This window comes from Mustela nivalis (assembly GCF_964662115.1).
Source record: "Mustela nivalis genome assembly, chromosome: 1".
NCBI lineage: Eukaryota > Metazoa > Chordata > Mammalia > Carnivora > Mustelidae > Mustela > Mustela nivalis.
This window is the reverse complement of record NC_139020.1, coordinates 115225286-115241049: the sequence shown is the minus strand read 5'-3', so window position 1 is coordinate 115241049 and position 15764 is coordinate 115225286. Positions and strand designations below refer to the sequence as shown.

General features: G+C 44.3%; 1 protein-coding gene across 2 annotated transcripts; it reads right to left on the bottom strand.

The window, feature by feature from the left end:
* Positions 1–887: 887 nt before the first annotated feature.
* TM4SF19 (transmembrane 4 L six family member 19) lies at positions 888–15198 on the bottom strand. 2 transcript variants are annotated; one of them, XM_082700484.1, is made up of 6 exons: positions 15074–15197; positions 10461–10568; positions 7331–7532; positions 6520–6597; positions 3720–3889; positions 888–3442 (listed from the first exon to the last, which is right to left on the bottom strand). In XM_082700484.1, the coding sequence occupies exons 3-6, from the start codon at positions 7529–7531 to the stop codon at positions 3262–3264; spliced, it is 630 nt and encodes a 209-aa protein (XP_082556610.1). In that variant the 5' UTR covers position 7532; positions 10461–10568; positions 15074–15197; the 3' UTR covers positions 888–3261. The 2 variants fall into 2 exon arrangements, with proteins under 2 accessions (XP_082556610.1, XP_082556611.1); XM_082700485.1 differs by lacking the exon at positions 10461–10568 and having other exon boundaries at positions 15074–15198.
* Positions 15199–15764: the final 566 nt, after the last annotated feature.

Genomic DNA, 15764 nt, shown 5'->3' with positions numbered 1-15764 from the left:
CCAGGCTTCCTGCTCAGCAAGGAAGTCTGCTTCTCCTTCTCCCTCTTCCCCCGGCCCCCCTCTCCTGCACTCTCTCTCCCTATTTTGCTCACTCACACACAGATTATCTCAAATTTAAAAAACGGGGTCTTAAAAAAAATAGGAAAAGAAATTCCCCCAACATCTATCCAGGCTTCCTATTGGTTGGGTTAACAAATTGCAAAACTTCCTCCTCTAAGATGGAAAGGGAGTAGTTTCTATAAACATTTATCTGTGCAAATTCCAGTAGAGACTCACTAATTTTACTATCCAGGTTTTGGCTTAAAATATGTTTTCTTGGTAGTATAGCCTAGATTGGTCTTCCTGAGTCCCATAAACTCATAGGAACTTCACCTTCCCAGTCTGCCCTTCACAGTGTCCCCAGAATGGCTTTTTTTTTGTGACTGCTCTGCTTGAAATCTTCCAACGGTTCCTTATGACCATCTCCCCAGGATTTACTGCAAATAAAACCTTTCATGATCTGGCTGGGTTGCTGAACCCTCCTCCTGGCTCTGGCCAGGAGAATGGGGTCTTCATTGTGCCATGAAGGGCCATTCAAGGGCCATGAGGCTAAGTGTGCACCCACATCAGCTCAGTGCTGCTTCAACCATGCCCTCTTTATCTTCCCCTTGGTTCAGCAGCACCAGCCCCATCTTTGGCTGCGATCATGTATCCACAGACTAGCCTGGCACAGAAATCCAGTGTCTCCTAGGAGCAGATAGCGTTTTACTCCTTGCTGTTTCACCAGCCTTAAGAAATCATACTCCTAATATGCAGATTTTCTCTCCCCTTTCATGGTTTCTTCAGTTAGATTTCTCTCATTCTATCTACTACAGTCTAACTAAAATCACAGAAGATCAGATGTATAGTTTAATTCAATAAAAATTTTATTATTCCATCTGATCTAGGGGCTAGAGATACAAAAGTAAATAAAACCCAGGCCTTGCCCTAAAGAGTTAACAGATTTGGCTGGGGAGCAATGGGTTAAATAGAGTGCCAGCTGCTATAACAGAAAGCTGAAGGACAACCTATTCCCAAGATGGGCTTACTTTTCTTTTTTTAAAGATTGTATTTATTTATTTGAGAGAAAGAGAACAAGAGAGAGCATGATGGGGGGACAGTCAGAGGGAGTGGGACTCATCCTGGGACTGGTTCCTGGGACTTCAGGATCATAACCTGAGCCAAAAGCAGTTGCTTAACCAACTGAGCCACCCAGGTGCCCCAAGGGCATATTTTTCTCTAGCAGGAACATAAACAAGGCAATGCCCTTCTCATTCCATGATGATATTCCAGAAGGCATATACAAGGTAACGGACAGACGACTTTTTTTCTTAACAAAATGTTAACAGTGTCCTGACGTAAGCCCCTCTGCCCTAAACCTGGTTGGAAGCCAAGCCAAGACCTCAATGTGGCTTTCATTTGAAGAGAAAGAAAACCAGGGTGAAAGCCCATTTCGAGTGTGAGGTAGTTCTGGGATGAAGGCAGAAGGAAGGGGAGATGCAGGCGTCCTCTGGAATCCCACAGAGGGCAGCGAACAGGCGGGTGTGGAGGACTATGGAGCCCATAGTGGAATGAACACAGAACTCCCTCTGCATTCCCCTCCCCATCCCTGGTTTCCTCTCCTTTCCCCTTTCCTCCTCCCCCGGTAACAGAGGAATTCCTGTATTCTGGAGGCATCTGGTGCTTCAGCGGCTCCTCCCTGACCTGGGGACCATGGAGGGGATACAACAACAACTGGGCCCACACTTTCCCTTCCTGGCTTTGTCTCCTCTGTGGCTCCAGAGCCCATGGTTCCCTAACTCGTTCGCTGGACCTGTCCACTACCTCTTCTCTTGCCAGTGCCCATCTTCCTATTTCTTCCCAGGCTGCCTGCTTCGTCCTGTTCCCTGCCCATCAGAATTTCCCACACAGATCTCCTTCACCCCACTCCTGACTCTACTCACCATCCAGCACTAGCTCCTGACCAAGATCTTGAAGTGCAACAAAGAGAGGTGCTCTGTTCTCCACGTCCCACGTGAGAAACCGCTGTGGCACCACAGTTCTCCTTCCCATGGGTCCCCTCCATGCCTCAGAGTGTGCTGTTTCCTCTGCTGGGGAATCCCTTCCTCCCCTCTTCACTGGGCAGTTTCAAGAACCAGCTCAGACGCAAGGGGTGCCTTCCTTGCTCTCTCACAGACCCTCTTCTTGGAGTTTCGCTATTCCTCTGAACTCTCTCTGTGTCCTGTTGACCTCTAACATGGCCCTTACCATAGGATATTTAAATTATTTATAGATGTGTTTGTTCCTCTACCCTGATCATGAGCTCCTCAAGGACAAGGCAGGGTCCTAGGTCAAGGACTATGCCTCAGTCATCTTTAGATCCACTGTGCACACAACAGTATACAGTGGAAACTCCAGTGTACAGCACTTACTGAACCGCACCGAACACTAAAGAAGAGAATATTGGTGAATTAATCAGCTCAGGCTGCCATAACAAAATAGTACTGACTTAATGGTCTAAGACCACATGCATTTATTTTTCTAATAAATCAGACTTGAAGTCCCAACATGAAGATACCAATAAGACTGGCTTCTACTGAGGACCTTCTCCTTGGCTTGCAGGTGACCATCTTCTGGCAGTGTCCTCACAGGGCCTCTTCTACTGTGCTTGTGTGTAAAGAGAGATCTGGTATCTCATCCTCTTCTTGTAAGGATTAGGGTCCTACCTTTATGACCTCATTTAACTTTAATTACCTTCTTAAAGGTTCTATCTACAAATATAGTCACATTGGGGCTTAGGGCTTCCACCTATGAGATTTGAGGACACACAATTCCATCCATAACAACTGGTGAACTTGAATTTAGAAGATAAGAGCTCAGGTGCTGACTTTACCTGAACCCAGGTGAGTGCTTTTAGGCAGCAAGTCCCTTGGGCTCTAGGAGCCTCAACTTCCATATCTGTGACATGTGGCCAGTTTTATGGAGTTGTTAAGAGGCTGAAATGAAATCAGCAGGAGGACATTTGATGAACTGTAAGTTCCTGCACAATAATAATGACCTAATTATTCCTTCTACTGATACATCATCTTGCAGTTTACAATGTGATTTAAAATGCATATATCACTCAACACACGTGCAAGGAATCATTGCCGTTATTATCACTACAGGAATACTTAAAAGGAAAGTTTGTTTATAATCCATTCTGCAGAAGAGATTCAAGGTCTGTTCTGAGGAAAACTCTCACGCGTGAAAGGGCATTCCCTATCACTTGTCACAAAGGCTGCAGAAAAGACTCAGGAAGCTGTTGAAAAAATGAATAACCACCAAGAGAATCTGGAGGAGGCTGATGCATAGGAGCATGGAGAAGAAGGACACATGCCAAATGACAGCTTTAGAAGGCTCCAGACACACAGAGTTCCAGAGGGAGTCATCATACAAATAATTCCTATAAAAAAAAAAAAAAAAAGGAGACCAGGGGTTGAGGAATAAGTAAGAAAAGCCAGGTAAGCAACTCAATAGAAACCTGGCCCCTCTTCCCCCCAGCCAAGGTCCTAGGCCTAGATTTCTGAGGGTGACATTTGCTGTGTTGGCAAAATGCTGAGCATCAGAGATGGGAGATGCCAGAACGTGTGGCCACAAGGATTTTGTAGTCCATCTGTGTGTCTTTCTGTCTGTCTTTGTCTCTCTGGAAAGATTGAAAACCCAAGTCTCCGTCCATTTACCTGTTATGCAAGTCTTGGAATGGGTAACCATATTTCCAAAATTGTGTCTGATTGAAGGATGAGGCATCAAACATGCAAAATGGACCATCTTTCAGGGCTACTCCAGAAGTGATAAAGCAAATCAAGGCTCCAAGAAAAGCCAGGCTACCGGACAGCAGAGCAGTGAACATCTGTAGATGGAAGGAAGAAGCCATGAGGTGAGATGGGGTCATGACCAGCCTAACTTCTCCAGCACTCAGGCTTTCCCTGTCATATCACGTGGGGATAATGCTTCCCCTGGCAGCTCCTTTAAAGGACACCCAAGGGACATCAGCATGGCGGCTGATGAGGGGTCAGAGGGCAGAGCCAGGAAGTGGTGGGAAAGAAAGCACTGAGAAGGCGGGAAGCAGTGGCACTTGGACCTGAGTCTCCCTGACCCAGGGAAGCTCCCTCCAGAGCTTCTCAACAGGTTGGCTTCAAAAACTTTTACACTCAGAGGCCACTGGGTGGCTCAGTTGGTTACTGACTCTTGATTTCAGGTCAGGTCATGGTCTCAGTGTCGTGAGTTGAAACCCCATGTCAGTCTCCACACTGGGCATGGAGTCTGCTTAATATTCTCCCTCCCCCCCCCCAACCAACGCATGCTCGAGTGCATGCTCTCTTTCTCTCTCTCTCTCTGTAATAAATAAACTTTAAAAAAAAGTTTTACATAGCCTCTGGGTAGAAGGGTTGAATGGTCATTGCATGCCCATTTCTTTTTTACTATTTAAAAAAAAATTTTTTTTAAGATTTTATTTATTTATTAGAGAGAGCACAGGCAGGGGAAGCACCAGGCACAGGGAGAGGGAGAAGTAGGCTCCCCGCTGAGCAAGAAGCAGGATTCAGGAGTCAATCCCAGGAGCCTGGGATCATGACCTGAGCAGAAGGCAGGCGCTTAACTGACTTAGCCACCTAGGTGCCTGCATGCCTATTTATGACTCTTTTAAGGGAAAGCTGTATTCTTAACAGTTCCCAGCAACTAATGCCAATTCCACTCTTTCTTAAATCAAGCATGAAGGAAACAAGGGAAGAAGGAGGAAAAGAGGTAGGAAAGAAGGGAGGGAGGGGGACAGGGAGAGAGAGGAACTTCAGTCAGCTTGGAACAGACCCCTGTTCTCTCATTGCACTTATTCTGTAGACTTCCTTCCCCAAAGATAACAATGAGTTCACTTCCTGGGCAGGAGTCTAGCTTGGTTTTAAATTGGCTTCTTTCTCAGACTACTAGGTTGTTTTCTCCCTTCAAAAGAATGCGTATTTTAAAAAATTTAAATAAAACATATGCACAGTTTTTATATAGAATCATGGAGTCCTCTTCCCACAATGCCAAGCTGGTTTGGAGCTTGGGAGGGCCAACAAAATGCTCAAGATGGGGTCCTGGCCCCGGCAGCATCACATCACCTGAAAACTTGCTAGAAATGCACAACTTCCCACTTCACCCCACCTTCTGAACCAGAAAATTTGGAGCTGGAGCACCTGGGTGGCTCAATCAGTTAAGCATCCAACTATCACTTTCAGCTGTGATCTCAGGGTCATGATCTCAAGGCCGCTAGATCCAGCCCTGCATCAGGCTCTGCACTGGGTGTGGAGCCTGCTTGGGAGTCTCTCTCTCCCTGTCTCTCTGCTACTCCCCCACCTCTAAAAATAAATAAATAAGTAAAGTCAACTCTCCTGTCTCTCCAACCTTCTCCTTTCCTCAGACAATATAGCTTTAAAAAAAAAGAGAGAGAGAGAGAGGGAAGGAAAGGGGGGAAGAAGGGAGGAAAGAAGGAAGGAAGGAAAATAAATAAATCTGGGGGTGGGGAGAACAATCTGTTTTAACAAACCCTCCAGGGATTCTGATACACACACAAGTCTGAGAACCACTCACTCACTGAGGGGAAAACCAAAGGAGACTGAGAGAAGATACTGAGTGAAGTGCATGGGTATTTATATTTAATTCTTTAACATATAATTCTGAATCAGTGGGGTTCCCTATATGTGGGATGCAGACACCAAAGTATGCGGTAGAGTTCCTGTAAGGAGGCCACAAATTCATATGTCTGATACTGAGTAAGTAACGTATCTTATACTCTACATGTACTGAAATTTTTAGGTATATATAAATGTTGCTGTAACTGACAAGTGCAAATTTACTCTGGGCCCAAGTTTAATTTTCTGTAAAATGGAGGGTTTAGGCTAGAATCTAGTCATTAGATGATTTCTGGAAACCTTCTAATTCTAAGAAAAATTAAACAAAATAACCAGGAAATTTCCTTCCTTCCTTCCTTCCTTCCTTCCTTCCTTCCTTCCTTTCTTTCTTTCTCTTCTATCTTTCTCTTTCTTTCTTTCTTTCTTTCTTTCTTTCTTTCTTTCTTTCTCTCTCTCTCTCTCTCTTTTTCTTTCTTTCTAGTAGACTCTAGTTGACTCATGACCCAGAGATTGAGTGCATGCTCTACCCACTGAGCCAGCCAGATGCCGCAGGAAATTTTTTGTCAGTGATACGTGACCACAGCACACTTAATTCATGTCCATTTTGTTCAATAGGCTAAAAATCATAGTTAATAGACATGTTTGGCTCAATAAACACTCCCTTAACTTGAGAATGTTCACTCCCATTTTATAGATGAAGATCCAAGGCCCAGAAAGATTAAGGAACTTTCCCAATGGCTTAGGTTTACTAAGGAGTACATTCAGGACCTGACTTCAAGCCCCAAAACTGAAGTTGCCTCTTTACCACTCTGCCTGTAGAGTAATGGAGTGGGAGGACATTCTAGGTATTAGAAGAGTAGAAGCTGGTGCTTACACTTCGGCAGGGCCCACTCTTACTGAAGCAGCCATATCTCCAGCCTATGAAGGAGATGAGGGTAGCTGCAGTGAGTACCTGGGAGAGGAGAGAAGAATGGTAAGAAGAGATTGGGTTGATTACTATTGAAATAGGTCATTTGGGCACTTCACATGGTTTTGATAATCCTATCTTTCCCAGAGGGTTTGGCTTTGACTGTCAGGACGTAGTTGGATGACTAGCCTAATCTGACTCTCTGGATGGCAACATTTATACCCAGCTTTCTAGTCCCAAGCCAAAGTTCAGCAACAAGTCTTCCTAGAGTCTCCTATTCTTTGGAATTGCTATAGACCCAAGATCAGCTTGCTAGATCAAGCATTCTTTTTTTTTTTTTTTTTTTTAAGATTTTATCCTTAAGGGGCACTTGGGTGGCTCAGTTGATTAAGCAGCTGCCTTGGGCTCAGGTCATGATTCCAGGGTCCTGGGATCGAGTCCCACATCGGGCTCTCTGCTCAGCGGGGAATCTGCTTCTCCCTCTCCCTCTGCCTGCTGCCCTGCTTACTTGTGCTCTCTCTCTATCTCTCTGTCAAATAAATAAATAAATAAATAATTTTAAAAAGATTTTATCTTTAAGTAATCTCTATGCCCAATGTGGGGTTCGAACTCACAACCCTGAGATCAAGAGTCACATGCTCTACCCACTGAGCCAGTCAGGCACCCTCAAGACCAAGCATTCTTGCAAACAAAACAAAACACTGCTGTCCTGCCACCTCCCTGCTCCACCCTGAGTGGTATTTGGGGAGTTCACACCCAAGGAACTCCAAACACTTACCATGAGTCCTCCTCCCCAGAGCCCAGAGCCCAGCATGGCATGCCTGCCAATAAGGCCCCTCAACAGGTAGGTCACATCCCAGTTAGGGAAGAGGAGCACCAAGTTCGCTCCAGCAGCAAACAGGGCAGTAGTCCCGAGGCTCAGCCCCAGGATGCGGGAGCAGGTCCGTGAGCATGCCATCACATCAGGAGAGGACAGCATCCTGGAACCAATGGATGGAGAGTCATGGTAGCTCTGTTGCTGGAAGCATCAGGAAGGAGAACACGGATAGCAAGGGTAGGGTAGGGGGAACAGACCACAGATACTGTCACCTCCCTGGGTCAGATCAAGAAAAGCCAAAGAACTTGCTTAAAAATTTTGCCTTTTATAAACAGTTTCCAATGGATAGAATTCAATTGCCCCATTTTCTGCCAACCCCCATTGGTCCCATCATATTTTGCTTGTACCTCTATACAGCCAGTGATTATTTCTATCTGGGACAGGAAAAAGTGTTTAAGGGGGTCATCCTCTCTCTTTAAAAGATGTCATTTTTGAGATGTTCACTGTCACCACTTCCATTCAACAGTATAGGAAATCCTATCCAGTGCAATAAGAAAATAAAAAGGGGCACCTGGGTGGCTCAGTGGGTTAAGCCTCTGCCTTCGGCTCAGGTCATGATCTCAGGGTCCTGGGATTGGGTCCCAAATAAGGCTCTCTGCTCGGTGGGGAACCTGTTTCCCCCTCTCTCTGCCTGACTCTCTGCCCACTTGTGATCTCTCTCCCTCTAATAAAGTCTTTGAAAAAAAAAAGAAAAAAGAAAGAAGCAAAAGCCATACAGAGAGGAAAGAAAGAAGTAAGGTAACATGATTATGTATGTAGAAAATCCAAAGGAATATATCAAAAAGTTACTAGAAGTAGTAAGTGAGTTTAGCAAGTTACAGAAGAAAAAATCTATATACAAAGATTCTATTGTATTTCTATTTTATAAGCAATGATAAATTGCAAAATTAAAAAAAAAAAAACAATATTTAGGGCCACCAGGGTGCTAGTTGGTTAAGCATCTGCCTTTGGCTTTGGTCATGATCCTGGAGTCTTGGGATTGGGCCCAGCATTCCGCTTCCTGCTCAGTGGGGAGTCTGCTTCTCCCTCTGCTCCCACCCCTCTTGTGCTCTCTTTCTCTTGCTCTCAAATAAGTGAATTAAATCTTTAAAAAATAAAAATTAGAAAACAATAAATAGCATAAGAATAGAAAATACTCATGGATAGGGGCACCTGAGTGGCTCAATTGTGAAGCATCTGCCTTCAGCTCAGGTCATGATCCCAGGGTCCTGGGATCAAGCCCCTCATCGGGCTCCCTGCTCTGTGAGGAGCCTGCTCCTCCCTCTCCAGCTCCTGCATGCTTGTATTCCCTCTCTTGCTATCTCTCTCTGTCATAAATAAATAAAATCTTTTTAAAAATTTATGGGTAAATTTAACAAAATATGTGCAAAACTTGTACAGTAAAAATAGCAAAATATAGTTGAGAAAAATTAAAGACCTAAATAAATGGAGAGATATACCACATTCATGGATCAAAAGATTCACTATCATTAACATGTCAGTTCTCTCTAAATTGATGTGTGGATTCAATACAATCTCAGTCAAAATCCTAGCAGTGTTTTGTTGTAGAAATTAACAAACTGGATCTAAATTTATATGGAAATGCAAAAGTCCTAGATTAGCCAAAATACTTTGGAAAAAGAACAAAGTTGGAAGATTTACACCATGTAATTTCAAGAAAATTATAAAATTACAGTAAAGTTATAAAAAAGTAAAGTGTTAGCATATAAAAACATACAGACCACTAGAATGGCCTAGAGAATTCAGAAATAGACATACACACATGAGCAAATGATTTTTGAAAAAAATATTATTTCAATGGGAAAAGGATAGTCTCAAACAGTGCCAGAACAATCTATATGCAAAACAAAAAAATACATACCATGACTATTACTGCAAACCATATCCAATAATTAGTTAGAAATGAACTATAGGTCTAAACTTACTAAATTTCTAGAAGAAAGCAAAGGAAAAAGCATTGAGATCTTTTAATTTTTTTAAGATTTTATTTTTAAGTAATCCCTACATCTAACCTGGGGCTCAAGCCCACAACCCTGAGATCAGGAGTCAGATGCTCCACAGACTGAGCTAACCAGGTGCCCCCGGGATCTTGAGTTAGGTGATTTATTAGATAAAAGACAAAAGGTACAACCCATAAAAAAGATAAACTATTTCAAAATTAATTTACTCTTTAAGAGACACCATGGCGGGGGGGATGCTTGTGTGGCTCAGTCAGTTAAGCGTCCAACTCTTGATTTCGGCTCAGGTCATGATCTCAGGGTTGCGGGATCAAGCCCTACATCTGGCTCCAAGCTGGGCATGGAGCCTGCTTAAGATTCTCTCTCTGTCTCTCCCTCTCAAAAACAAACAAACAAACAAAACAAAACAAAAGAACACCATGAAGGAAACCACAGACTGAAAAAATACAACATAAATTTTGCAAATAGGTATGTGAATGTGAATGCATACACATCTGATAACAGACTTGTAACTGGACTATGTGAAGAACTCTTAAAACTCTTTTTAGACAAACAGCTTGATTTTAAAAATGGGAAGAAAGATTTAAACAGATACCTCATTGCATCTCACAAAAGATATATGAATGACAGCTAAGAATATGAAAAGATGGGTGCCTGGGTGGCTTAGTGGTTTAAAGCCTCTGCCTTCGGCTCAGGTCATGAACCCAGGGTCCTGGGGTTGAGTCCCGAGTCAGGCTCTCTGCTCATCAGGGAGCCTCCTTTCTCCTCTCTCTCTGCCTGCTTCTCTGCCTACTTGTAATTTCTCTCTGTGTGTGAAATAAATAAAATCTTTAAAAAAAAAACACAATAAGATGTTCAACATCATTAACTTAAGGAACCGCAGATTAAAACTAAAATAAGATCCTACTACACATCCACCAGAATTGTTTCAATTCAAATTTGGCCTCTACCAAGCCTTGGTGAAGATATGCCGTAAACCGAACTCTCACAGGTAGCTAGTGAGAATACAAATGGTACAAGCCATCTTTGTAAATTAGCTTAGCAGTTTCTTATGAAGTTAAACATTTACTTACCAAATGATCAGGTATTTCCACTTCTAAATATTTATCCAAAAGAAATGAAAGCACACGTCCACACAAAGATTAGGACTTGTATGCCCATAGCAGCTTTATTCGTAATAACTACAAATGAAAAATATGGAAACAACCTAAGTGTCCACCAGAAGATAAATGGATAAACAAAATATGGCATATACACACAATGGAATATTATTCAGCCATAAAAAGGAAAGAAGTTCTGAAACATGCCACAACATGCACGAACCGTGAGAGCATGATGCTGAATAAAATAAGCCAGACATTGGAGGACAAATACTGTGTGATTTCACTTCTGTGAAATATCCGGAGTAGGTGCCTTCACAGAGACAGAAAGTAGATTAGTAGCCGCCAGGGACCAGGGATAGGGATATGGAGAGTTACTGTTTAATGGTTACAGAGTTTCTGTTTGGGGTAATGAAAGAATTTGGGGAATAGATAGTGGTGATGGTTACACAGCATTTTGAGTGCGTTTAATGCTACTACATTGGACACTTTAAAATGGTTAAAGTAACAAATTTTACAAACGTTCATCAGTAAGTGAATAGATAAATTGTAACCTATTCATGGAAATGAGTACCTCCAGGGGGCGCTCTAACAGACTAAGCTACTAGTAGACGAAAACACATGCATGAATCTGAAAAGCATATGCTAAGTTATGGAAGCCAGAGAAAAACCACTACAGAAACAATCATACAGACTACTCACTGTACAATTCTGTTTGTGTAAAGTTCTAGAAAAGGCAAGACTAGTGACAGGAAGCAGATCAGTGGCTGCCAGGGGCAGAGAATGGGAGAGGGGATTCATATAAGGGCATTAGGAAACTTGCGGAGGTGATGGAAATGTTTCTGTATCTAGATTCTGGTAGTGAATACACTACTGTGTGACAAAGCTCACCAAGGTGGGCCCTGAAAATTGGTCAGTTGTATTTTGTTTCGATTATATATTGATGAAATGGGTTGAAAAATGAAATGTCTCCTTTTGGTGAGTTGTAAAATGCCTCCACCACACCTTTATCTATAGCCATTTCTCCTTTTTACATTTTCACTGATATATAAACTTATTGTTTTACTTTTCTTTTTCTTTTTAAAAAAATTATTGGGGCGCCTGGGTGGTTCAGTGGGTTAAGCCTCTGCCTTTGGCTCAGGTCATGATCTCAGGGTCCTGGGATCGAGCCCCATCACATCAGGCTCTCTGCTCAGCAGGGAACCTGCTTCCCCCACTCCCCACCTGCCTCTGCCTACTTGTGATCTCTCTCTCTCTCTCTCCCTGTCAAATAAATTAAAAAATATATATTTATTTATCTATTTATTTATTTTTATTTTTTTTAAGATTTTATTTATTTATTTGACAGAGAGCGAGAGATCACAAGTAGGCAGAGAGTCAGACAGAGAGAGAGAGAGAGAGAGAAGCAGGCTCCCTGCTGAGCAAAGAGCCTGATTCGGGGCTCGATCCCAGGACACTGAGATCATGACCTGAGCCAAAGGCAGCGGCTTAATCCACTGAGCCACCCAGGCGCCCCTATCTATTTATTTGTTTATTGTTGTTTTTCTAAATGTGAATTACAATAGGACTGGTGATATTTGGGTAGACTTCTGTCAATACGGATCTGAAAAAAATCAGTGCCTTGACATCCCTGAGAAGTTAACTGTCCCTGCTTTTCAAGTCAGGTAAGTCTGTCTGACCTAAGACTCTTGACACTCCCCTCCCAACACATTACTTCATCCATAATCAGAAAATATGTGTGAACAAGACCCCCCATCTCTCTTTTACACATACATGTGTAATACAATATTTCAGAGTTTAAAGAATTAAACACAGAGTATATATTTGTACTTAGAAGCTGTATGGGAAAATTAACTCCCACATAAATGCAACCAGCTTACAAAATAGGTCATTACCGCTAATATTACTGAAGCCCTACATAAGCCTATCAATCCTACTATTTTCCTAGATTCTTTCTGAAAATGACTATCCTTCATTTTTATTATCATACCTCTTTAAAAAGCTTTACAACTGAAGAACTCAGTTTTTTAAAAAAATATTTTATTTATTTATTTGACAGACAGAGATCACAAGTAGGCAGAGAGGCGGGGGGGGGGGGGCGGGCAGGGAAGCAGGCTCCCCTCCCAGCAGAGAACCCAACATGGGGCTCCATCCCAGGATCTGGAGACCATGACCTGAGCCAAAGGCAGAGGCTTTAACCCACTGAGCCACCCAGGCGCCCCAAGAACTCAATTTTTAGAAACCAAAATTTGATTAGTCTAGCGTTGTCCATTTGTCTTGTGGTAAAGAGACTGGTGCCAGACACAGCATTGAGCGGGCCTTTGGGGTGGTGGCGCGCTCCCACACCCTCCCCCCATCCCCATCTTCCACAGCCTTTGGTGATCTTTGCTTCCTCCACACTCACCTCCTACAACTCCTCCCAGTGGAGAACTTCCTGCTGCAGTTGCTAATATTTTACTGTGGAGAGTTGCCTTCACTGGGTGCCCTTTCCATAGGTTATTTGCTCTCTAAGCCATTTTTCTCACAGTGAATTAAAGAACTTGCCCCCGATGAAAGTAAGTTCAGGCCTCCAGGTCAGGGGACATGCATTGGGGGAGTAGGGGAAGGAAATGAATTAATAGTGACCCTTACCCCAGGGATACAAGGAGGCTAGAGGGAACGGTGGGGACCAGGAATCAGGAGGGATGCTGTGTTTCTCCCCAGAGAAACTGGCCCACTACAGGAGGCCTCTTTTCCTAAAGTATTGGCTGCTTGGTCCTGGTTCTTTGGCCTTCAGGGGGATGAATAGGTCCTGCTGTCAGGAGACAAAGCACCTGTAGGAAAACAATCCTCCCCACAGTCTTCCCACTAACCTTTGCGAAATAAGTGCATGTCTGGGCAGCCTCCCTTCCCAGACTGTCCCATCATCGAGTGCAGGGCTCTCGATATGTCTCTGTGTTAGAGCAAATGAACCAATCAAGAATGTTAGCAAGTAAACGACTTTAACCCACACCCCCTCCCAAATGACTGATATTTTCTCAGGGGCCCAAGTAAAGACCTGTGCGCAGTTGGGCTTTCAAAGAAGGGCTGTAGACAGGCTGGGGGAGTTTCCTTCAGGAGTGCCTTTGGCCACCTTCACGTCACCCCACCTCTGAGCAAGACTTGTGGTAAATTATCTAGAAGTAGATAATCAAAACAATCCCCCCCCATCTCTTCTATGGAAATTTTTCCATCAGGAAAGAGTTTTATAAGGGAAACTAAAAAATATAATCACACAGAGGGAAAATTAAGAAGTTGAACATGGGGTGCCTGGGTGGCTCAGTTGGTTAAGTGCCTGCCTTCGGCTCATGTCATGATCCCAGGGTCCTGGGATCGAGCCCCATATGGGGCTCCCTGCTGAATGGGGAGCTTCCCACTTGTGTTCCCTCTCTTGCTATGCCTCTCTGTCATGAATAAATAAATTTTTTTTAAAGATTTTATTTATTTATTTGACAGAGATCACAAGTAGGCAGAGAGGCAGGCAGAGAGAGGAGGAAGCAGGCTCTCCACTGAGCGGAGAGCCCAATGCGGGACTCGATCCCAGGACCCTGGGATCATGACCCGAGCCGAAGGCAGAGGCTTTAACCCACTGAGACACCCAGGCGCCCCATAAATAAAATCTTTAAAAGAAGAAGAAAGAGGAGGAGGAAGAGGGGAAGAAGTTGTTGAGCATGGCCTTTGGGATGAGTGGAACTCAGAGAATCCTGACTGTTCCCTGATCTCCTGCTAAAGCACTTTGCCACGTGCTGCTCCCACTGATTCAAACTGGTTTGCATTTCACTTCCTCTCCTGCCTTTGTTCCGTAAGAAATCACAACATTCTGAGAAACGCTTCCACAAATGTAGCCAGGAGATTAGCTTAGAGGTTGGCTAATTTGATCTCTGAAGAGATAAGTAGGTTCCTAAGGTAAAACCTTAAGACTGGGCTTCAGGGGAGGCCCTGTTCTGACCTGAGATCCTGGCTGGGTGCCCAAGTCCTCAGCCAGATGACTAGGCAACAATAGGAGTGCTCAGCTAAATCATGTGGAGGGAAAGACTGCAAATTCTTGTGTGTCCCTCTATGCCTCACCCATCACCTAGACAGCCTTTTCTTTCTTCCCTTCATCAGTCAATATCAATTAAGTATAAGTGACGGCTTTCTGCCAGTCCCCATGCCAGGAGCTGGAGACAACATTGGTGAATCAGAGAGAGTGTCTTTTCTTGAGGAGCTGAAAGCCTAATGGGGCCACTGACAAGACACCGAAGCACTGAGCAGAGGTGTCCCACTGAAGGGGTCACGGAAGCACACCAAGGATCCCCTGATCTTGTCTGGCAGAAGACTTGCTGACCAAGCTCAAACTTCACTGACAACAAGGCATAAATTACACAGGCAAAGCTGGGGAGGGAAAGTATTGTAAGCAAGTGAAGAAGCCCAAAGGCAGACCGACAGAGGCAAAGCGAAGGTACAGAATTTGCCTGAAGCCACACAACTGGTTGGAGGCAGAGCCTGGAAGTCGGCATGTGAGTTGGAAGTCGGCGCTCTCAGCTGTTAGGCCCTGCTGTGCCCTTGGCCCTCTGGTCTCTGCTTACCTGCATCCAAGGGCAGGACTCAGGATGGGGGAGGAGGAAGCTGGAAGGGCCCAGTCTTCAGAGTAGGCCTGTGCTCCTGCAGCCCCACGGGACTCCTGCAGGGCCAGTTTCAGGAACTCTCCAAGAGGGCAGGGAGCCTCGGGGTATATGTAGAGGGCAGCTGGGGGCGTGAGCGTGTGAGGCTGTGTGCGCCCCCACACCACTGCTCACAGGCCTCCACTGAGGGAGTTTTTCTCTTCTTGGAGAGACCTCTCCTGATGACCCCATCTCTGCTCATTTTCATGTGACCCTAAGGAAGGAACCAGGAGACATGGCCTCGTGAGCTAAAATGTCTCAGTGAGTCAGACAAGCACCCATGAGAAATACCTTATCAGCCCTTCTTTCCTGAAACAGCAACACTTTTTCACATACAAGCGGCCCTTATCTGTTCTGCGCATTGCAGAATTGGGGCTCTTTGGAAATCCAGCCCTGAGCAGACCAGCCACCATTTTTTCCTTATCGCCCTCCGTACTTTGCTCTTAGCTGACTGGTTGTATGGCCTGGTTTCCTCTGCTAGGCTTCTAACATTTTTGTTCAAGGCCCAGGCCACCATCATCTTGTACCAGTCACACCAGAGTGCTGAGCATTTTGTGGTATCCTCTGTATGGGAGATCTCTGACCCCCTTCTAACAAGCTCTTATTCAAGATCCAG

Bases quoted from the DNA above. Each gene is read 5' to 3' on its own strand.
- TM4SF19 (XM_082700485.1), bottom strand. From the start codon at position 7,531: ATGCTGTCCTCTCCTGATGTGATGGCATGCTCACGGACCTGCTCCCGC. The intron at 3,890-6,519 runs GTAAGCACCAGC...TTCCATCTACAG, and splicing joins AGAGTGGGCCCTGCCGAAGT to ATGTTCACTGCTCTGCTGTC. The intron at 3,443-3,719 runs GTAAATGGACGG...TTTTTTTTATAG, and splicing joins TTCCAAGACTTGCATAACAG to GAATTATTTGTATGATGACT.